The sequence below is a fragment of the Trichechus manatus genome, unplaced genomic scaffold, assembly GCF_000243295.1.
Source record: "Trichechus manatus latirostris isolate Lorelei unplaced genomic scaffold, TriManLat1.0 scaffold00019, whole genome shotgun sequence".
NCBI lineage: Eukaryota > Metazoa > Chordata > Mammalia > Sirenia > Trichechidae > Trichechus > Trichechus manatus.
In genome coordinates, this window is record NW_004443955.1 from 364,793 (window position 1) to 373,528 (window position 8,736).

The 8,736-nt window shown below is 42.7% G+C and overlaps 1 protein-coding gene across 2 annotated transcripts in view; it reads right to left on the bottom strand.

Annotated features, from left to right (window-relative positions):
• Positions 1-770: 770 nt before the first annotated feature.
• Positions 771-8,736, bottom strand: part of NIPA1 (NIPA magnesium transporter 1) — a 33,301-nt gene continuing 25,335 nt past the window's right edge. For both annotated transcript variants that reach the window (XM_023727838.1, XM_023727837.1), the window contains exons 2-3: positions 7,914-8,074; positions 771-1,822 (exon numbers count right to left, since the gene is read on the bottom strand). In XM_023727838.1, coding sequence (XP_023583606.1) covers positions 1,311-1,790 — 480 coding nt within the window. In that variant the 5' untranslated portion in view covers positions 1,791-1,822; positions 7,914-8,074 and the 3' untranslated portion in view covers positions 771-1,310. The remainder of the gene's footprint in view (positions 1,823-7,913; positions 8,075-8,736) is intronic.

Consider the following 8,736-nt stretch of genomic DNA (forward strand, 5'->3'; position numbering starts at 1 on the left):
CTTCGTGCTACTTAAATCAATGGCCTTTCACTGGACAATAACTACATGCTAAAAGAGCCAGTTTCCTCTAATGTGTCTTTAGTCTTGACTATCTTCCGAAGAATATACTATTATTTCTAACTGCTATACACACTTATCATTTAAATACTGAAATATGAAAGTATAATCAAGGAAGCTGCATTACTCTAAGAGAACATATACACAGTAATAGTCAAATTACGTGAACAGTTCGAGTGATAAAGGCACTGAAATTGATTTGAGCTATTGAAAGTCATCCTTAAATAGATATTGAATCATGTCCATTCACTCTTCTCTATTTGCTATTAAAATGTCTTCAGGATGGGGGGCGGGGCAACTCATTTAGAGGATTAAAAACAAATGTGTATACCTCTTATTTGGATAAGGTACCTGTTATGGCTTGAATTGTGTCCCCACAAAACATGTGTTGTAAATCCTAACCCCTATACCTGTGGTTATAATCCCATTTGGGAATAGGCTGTCTTTGTTATGTTACTGAGACAGGATTAGTACAGGGTTTGTCTTGAGTCAATCTCTTACAAAATATAAAAGGAGCAGACTAAGCAAGCAGAAATGGGGGAAGATAGATGTCAAGCCACATGGAGATCTCCAAGGAACCAAGAAACAGAAGCTGAAGAGAGAAGGACCTTTCCCCAAAGCCAACAGAGACAGAAAGCCTTCCCCTAGAGCCAGTACCCTGAATTTGGACTTCTAGCCTCCTAAACTGTGAGAAAACAAATTTCTGTTTGTTAAAGCCATCCTCTTGTGGTATTTCTATTATAGCAGCACTAGATAACTAAGACCTGAATGTTATACATGCTTAATGCAAAATAAAACAACTACCAGAGCATTTACTGTACAGAATCAGATTTCAAAACAACTTCCGCATTTCCAAAGTAATCCGAGTAAGAGTATCTGTTCCTTTACAAAAACTAACCAGAAAGAGGCCATCTTTACTTTGTTTAAATCATGTTAAAATGCTTTAAAAGAAAAGAGTATTCATGAAAGCTTCCAGGTTAACGAGAATGAAAATTTGAGATTCCTCTCATTAGAGAGATGACACCCAGGCAACCTTTCAGCAACTCCAGGTTCCAAAGGACTGGGCACCCACTGTGGTGCTGAGTAATGCTTTGCTGCAAGCGGTTTCAGGGTGTGGGCATCTGTCCTGGTGGATCATTCATTATGGGCAACTCTAGTATCAGTTATTTGGAATCTCTTCCACTTCACATCAAATTAGAACCAGAAACTATATCCATTTACTGTTCCTCAAGCCACCCAACACCTGTTTCATCCTAGTCTGTTTTCATATTAGATTTGTTCATCTCCCCAATGTTGAAATTGAACTCTTTGAACACCTGTATAAGGACAATCCCGACAGAGACAGTCGTGAACCCACAGGCCATCCCCAAGAAGTCCACTAGACCCACGTTGCTCCACTCCCGGAACAGGATGGCTGAGGCCAACAGGACCAGTGTGGTGAACACGACGTAGTAGATGGCCCCAAACACTGAGGAGTCAAAGCACTCCAGTGCCTTGTTGATGTACCTGAACTGGATGATGATGCTGCAGCCAAGCACGGCCAGGAGCACCAGGCACAGGCAGAGGGCTCTCTGACTAGATGGGTTGTTGTGGAAGATGTCTTGGGCTGCCAGCCCAATGCCCTTGGTGGAAGGCACGGTGAAACTCCCCAGCAAGGAGCAAATGCTGATATAGACCATGATGTTGGTGGGCCCGTGGGCTGGTGCAATCCAGAAGATGAGGAGTAGCAGCATGAGGAGCACGATGCACAGGTAGCCCACAAACACTGGAACACAGATGGCAGATGGTGACCCTGGGCAATAACCCAGACACCGTGACCCAGGGGGTCCCCCATCACTGTCTTTCTTGGGGTGACTTGCTCCAGAAGGCAGGGTCTGGCCTGGGCTTGGGGCAGGCAGGCACCCTAGTATTCTGGGTTGAGTTTACCAGATTCACTGATTTCACTCCACAAAAATTATTCTCACCATTATTTTCACCATGAAAACAGTCATAGCTCCTAAATGTTTCAATATCAATAAATAAGTCCTCTACTTATGTTGTGCGCCATGGAGTTGATTTCAGCTCATACTGACCCCGTGTGACAGAGCAGAACCGCCCTATAGGGTTTCCTAGGCTGTAATCTTTACAGCAGCAGATCACCAGGTCTTTCTTCCAGTGGAGTCACTGGTGGGTTGGGACCACCAACCTGTTGGTTAGCAGCGAAGCACTTAACCATTGTGCCACTAGGGCTCCTTAAGTCCTCTATTAGTAATAGTAAATATCAACTTAGATGCTTTAAGGTTAAAAAAAAAAGAAAAAGCCATTCACAAGATGTATTTTCTTAGTTTAGACAGTCAATTAAACAAACCTTTTACTGAATGCCTATCATAGGCAGATAGGGGACCTGGCCAGTGGGGGCAGGAGGATAGGTGGGAAAGCTGCAGGGGGTATCTGTGACTGCTGCAATAACTGGGGGCTGCCTACAGTGGGCAGAGGCAAGGAGCACTGGTTGTGCAGACAGTCCCACACGAGAAAAAAATCACCCTGTTCTCACAACTTCTAAATATCTCCTTGGACTTGTCAGTGAAAAATGTTTATAATAATCAGAACCTAGAACTTACTTTATGTATTTAAAAAACGTTTTACATGAATATATAATCAATTTTTCAGAAGTGTAACTTCCCATGTAAGTTAAGGGAAGATTGTTCTTTCTTTAATCAGAACTTCATCAAGAGTGATTCTTTAATCTGTGCAGCATCTCACAACATGAATGAATCTGGAGGGCATTAGGCTGAGTGAAATAAGTCAATCACAAAAAAACAAATATTATATGAGACCACTACTATAAAAACTCGAGAAAAGGTTTACATGCTAAAAGAAACAATCTTTGATGGTTACAGGGGAGGCGAGGGGTGGAGGGAAAAACACTAAATAGACAATAGTTAAGTGGTAACTTTGGTGAACGGTAAGACAGTACACAATACTAAGGAAGCCAGCACAACTTGTCCAAGGCAAGGTCATGGAAGCTCCACAGACACCAGCAAATTCCCTGAGGGACCAAATTACTGGGCTGAGGGCTGTGGGGACCATGGTCTTGAGGACTATCTAGCTCAATTAGCATAACATAGTTTATAAAGAACTATAAAAGATGCTACTTTGGTGAGTAGCATCTGGTGTCTTAAAAGCTTGTGAGAGGCCATCTAAGATACTCCACCGGTCTCACCCCATCTGGACCAAGGGAGAATGAAGAAAACTAAAGACACAAAGGAAAGATTAGTCCAAAGGACTAATGGAACACATCTACCACAGCCTCCACCAGACGAAGTCTAGTACAACTACATGGTGCCTGGCTACCAACACCGACTACTCTGACAGGGATCACAAAAGAGGGTCCCGGACAGAGCTGGAGAAAAATGTAGAACAAAATTCTAACTTACAAAAAAGATCAGACTTACTGGTCTAACAGAGACTGGAGAAATCCCAAGAGTATGGCCTCTGGACACCCTTATATCTCAGTACTGAAGTCACTCCTCATGTTCACCCTTCAGCCAAAGGTTAGACAGGCCCATAAAACAAAACAAGACTAAACGGGCACACCAGCCCAGGGTCAAGGACGAGCAGGCAAGAGGAGACAGGAAAGCTGGTAATGGGGAACCCAAGGTCGAGAAGGGGAGAATGTTGACATGTTGAGTTGGCAACCAATGTCACAAACTGTTTAATGAGAAACTAGTTTGCTCTGTAAACCTTCATCTAAACTACAATTTTAAAAAATTGACCAAAAAAAAAAAAAAAAGTAATTCTTTATTTCAGAGGATCGCATTGCTGATGGCAAGACGCCCTTTAGTGTTTGAGTCAGTAACTGGACATCCCATGTCAGTTTGTATTTGCAGCTGCCAGATTCTCATTGACTTCTCATGTGGTATAGGGTCTGCCTACTTCAATATGTCTTCTCATGTAGTTAGAGGCCCTGGTGACACAGTGATTAAAGCACTCAGCTGCTAACCAAAAGGTCAGCAGTTCGAACCCACAAGGCTCTCGGTGGGACAAAGATGTGGCAGTCTGCTTCTGTAGAGATTACGGCCGAGGAAACCCTGTGGACAGTTCTACTCTGTCCTATAGGGTTCCTATGAGTCAAAATCGACTCTAAGGCAGTGGGTTTGGTTTTGGTTTTTTGGTTTTCAGTGTATGTATTGAAACGCATACTTTATGTAAAGTGCCATCCTGCTATTTCTCCTTTATATAACAGTTAGGATATTTTATTGGTTGCTTTGAAACTATGTGTACAAGGAGGTTGTATTTTCCCTAAATTTCATTCCCAGATCATAAAGGGAGTGCTAGGTATAGGGGCTGACAGCGCTGGAAACAGAGCTTGGCAAACTCAGTAGGTGTGGATATGCAAACCAGCAGGGAGGCCATGGGAGGTTCCCTCCCAAAGGAGATGAAGAGGAACTCTGGAGACTCTGATGAAGGGTGGGGGGCATCCAGGAAGACTCCCCAGGGGGAGGAGACACTGGAATGACAGCTGAAAGAAGTCTGGGAGCCTGACCAACAAACGTGAGAAAGGGCAATGGTGGGCAGAAAGGTCAGCATGTCTACAAAGGGCGTGGGGGCGGGCGGTGGGGAGGAGAGAATTAGAAGCAGTTTGAAAGCAAGTGTGCAGCTTAGTAGTAAGAAAAGCAGCTTTGCCTGAGTGTAGAGCGGTTTGGGCTTTCTCTCAAGGGAAGAGGGAGTCGCAAAGGGCTTTTAAGCTGGGAAAGGATAATCCAGACTACATTTCAGGAGGGTCCCAGGCAGTAAGATGGCTGGAGGTGGCTGTGGGCAGCCGAGATGGGCAGGAAAGAAAAGGTGACCAGCCAACCATGCTGGCAAGGAGGGGACTGGAGGAGGGAGATGACAACAACATGCCCTAGAGACTGTTGGTAAAAATTGGGCTGCTCCAAAAGGAAAAGCTAGACCAAAGAATACTATTTTCAGTGAGCAATCTTCATTTCTTATTTTATCTTTAGTAAAAGCAGCCAGATGGCTGTCAGCTTTGTGACTGCTACTTTGCATCAGTATTTCTCAACTTTTTTTCCCCATCATTATCCTCATCAGGAACCATTTTAGACAGTAATTTCCTAACTGCCCACCCTCAAGAAATTTTACCACCACAGATAAACTGTATATCTGTTTATGTACTGTATGTGTATCTGTGCTTTATACATAAAAAGAGTAAGATTTTTTTACCCCCAACAACCACTTTTTGGTCTCTTGGATGACATCTTCCCCACTGAGAATGAGTTTTATATTACTGTATTCTCTTCAGAGAACTTTCCTTCTAGCCTTTCCTGTCCTTCTCCTCTCTGAATTTTAGAGCTCATGTATCAGGAGTTTGAGGAATATAAACAAATGCTGATTTTAAATTTTTCTGAGACAGTTACTTGACAAGAATTCATTCCAGTGCTTTTACCTTTTAAAAAAATAAGAAGAAAAAAAAAACCCCTTCTAATATATTAAGTGAGTAGAATAATGCCATTTTATATTCTAGGTAAGAAAACCAAAAGTTTTTCATGTTGAAAAAAAAACTTTTTTTGCTACCATTATTATCTTCATGAAAATTTTTATGGTGCTATTCAAATGAGACATGTTTTTGTATAAATAGTAAGTTATGACTGGATATATCAGTATCTCCCACATTCATCAAAAAGAAGCACTTGGTCTCTATACATTTGCTTATTTTAAGTTTTCATTATTAGTGAAATCATACTATATTCGTCCTTTTGTGTCTGACTTATTTCACTCAGCATAATGTTATCCAGGTTCATCTATGTTGTCAGATGTATCAGGACTTCATTTCTCTTTATGTCTGGTTACCAGGGACAGAAGGGAAAGGGAAAGAGAGAAATCTTTGTCTAGCTAGCATAAAGTTTTTATTTATGGGGATGGATATTGGTGATGTCTGAACAACATGATTGATGTAATTGGTTTCAATGAATTGTATAAGTGACAAATGTTGAACTGGCAAACGTGTTATCTATATTTTTTACAATATAAAAAATGCAAACAAACAAAAAAAAGCACTTGGAAGGTTCTTTTGAAATTTAAAAAGAGTAGTCCTTTAGGACACTCAAATCTAGTTCTCAGATCTTTATTCATGTCTTTGTACTCTTTCATTTCTCACAATACTGGAAATATTTTGGTTTTTATGGAAGTGAATATCATAATAATAACTTTAGGGATAAAAAATTACACGGAGATATAGCCTTGGCTAATTTCACCATGAATCGCTTTTTAAAATTTTACCCACGTCAGTTGCTATGCCAGTCACTGCTCCTTGAGAGGTACAAAATGATGGTCGATTTTTGTGTAATGGAGACATCTGTATTTGGACAGCGGTAGGGAGGTAGTTGTGTGCTAGCACCCATCTAGAATTGCTGGTGGTCTGTCGTTGTTGTGTGCCTTACAGGAGATTCCCACTCATAACGACAGAGTAGAGCTGCCCCATAGGGTTTCCGAGGCTGAAATCTTTACAGGAGAAGATCGCTAGGTCTTTTCCCTCGGAGCTGCTGGTGGGTTCTAACCACCCACCTTTCAGTTGGAAAACCAGTTTAACCGTCCTGCCACCAGGGCTCCTTGGTGGTGGTCTACCGGAAGTAATTTAGTAAAAACCTATGCTTTAAGGCCAACTTTATTACGTAGATATTATTTTTTTTTATTGCATGTGTCAAAAACAATAAGTTATGATAGGTCAAAAATAAATACAGGCCCTGGGGGTGCAGTGGTTAAGCTTTGGCTGCAAAGGTCCGCAGTTCGAATCCACCAGCCCCTCCTTGGAAACCCTATGGGGCAGTTCTACTCTTTTGTCCCATAGGGTCGCTATAAGTCGGCATCAACTCTACCAACTGGTTACGGGTGGAGAGAGACAAACGAAACCCAGTTTACGCTCTCAAAGAGCTTCAAATCTGAGAGAAACACGGCTGTGCAGGCACACAGGCATCACAAAGGAGGAAAGCGATGACGTCCGGGGGAAGCACAGGTCTGTCAGGATGGGGCCCGCCACAGTGTGTGCAGAGGGGAGAGCGGGCTGGGGTGGGTGACCCTAGAGGGAGAACAAGAGCAAGGCTGGGACAAGCAGGTGCGCTCACGCACAGACCTGCCTGCGTCTTCACAAACTGGCAGTCGGCAAAGCGCACAACGTGCATGCTCCTAGGCTGGGAGGCCCGGGCTCACAGGGCTGGGCTCGTGGAAGGGCATAGCTTTTTGCAGAGGGAGGGCGGGCCGGCTTCGGACTCCAGAGGCTGAGGGAACTGCGGGGAAAGGGGCACTGGACAGGTGCAGGACAGGTGCAGGCCGGAAAGGTTCTAGAAGGAGCAAGCAGGGGCCTCCTGCCTGGCGGGGGGGTTAGGAAGAGAAGTCTACCAGCAGAGGGATCAGGAGGAGGGATGGGAGAGAGGACAAACAAGTAGGGAGGCCTTTTAAGAAGCTAAAGGCGCAAGAGGCTAAAGAGGAACCCGTGCAGGGGGAAAGAGCTGGGAGAAAAGGTGTGACAGCTTCCTCTCAGACACTGATTGGGAGGTGTCCTCCAGGTGTTCAGTAGTGATCACAAATGCAGAACAGGGACCCAAATAGACTCGCTCTGGCTCCTTCCCAGGCTCCTGAGGCACCTCCAGAAAGGAGTCCAGAGTGACTCCTCACACACCAGAAGGAGAGAGCTGAAGATGGGAAGCCTGCAGTTGAGTGTACATGATGAAAATAAGACGTTTAATAACAGATGAAAGAGTAGATCAAACGGTTCAACTAAACCTCCAGGAAGTATCACAAACAGAGTTTTAAAAAGTCTAGATTCCTGGTGCCTTTCTTGGCAAGCTTTCCTGGCAGTGTTGCTAAAAAGGAATTACCTGGATTGGTCAGCTTCTCCTCCAGCTCAGCCTGAGTCGTCACACTCTCAGATTTGGGGGAGTGGATAATCAGCACGACAGAACCCGCACAGCTTAGCAGACACCCCAATTTGCCCAAAATGTTGAGCTTTTCCTTCAGAAGATAAGAAGCTAAAATGGACCTTCAATAATAAAAAGATATGGTTAAAGTTTAAATCAAATGATCTGATCTGTTTTTACTTATTGCAGATACTTTTCTTTATAGCTATTTTAATTATTTTTAATCAATTTTGAAGAACAGATTAGGAATATTTATTGAAGTGGTTATTTCAACACAAACAGGATTTCATACCAAATCCATGCATAGCCAGTACACAGTTAATGACACTCTTAACTCATACCATTATTTCGGTATTTATGAAATATACCAGAGTAGAAAAAAAGTTTGATTGACAAAAAAATAAAAATATTGGGAAAGCAGGATACAAAAATTGTTAAGATAATTACATGTAATGCATGATCACAAGTGTTAAAAAATGCACAAAAAGAAGAAAATACAAAAACGCTAAGAGTAATTGCATTATGGTAGGAGTATGGGTGATTATTTTTCTCTTCTCTAATGCCCGAAACTTTTCAATTATGGTCATGTCACTTTTTTAATGAAAAGAAGTGTCTTTTATGAACTATCTATAACCCTAAAGCTTGCAGTGTGTCTCCTCTCCCCCTGATGGCGTTAGTAGATGTTAATACACTCTGCGTAACGCCAGTATACAATCGGACTGGAGAACCTAGGCTGTCAGTAACTTACAGGACTGCTCACTCTGCGTAACGCCAGTATACAATC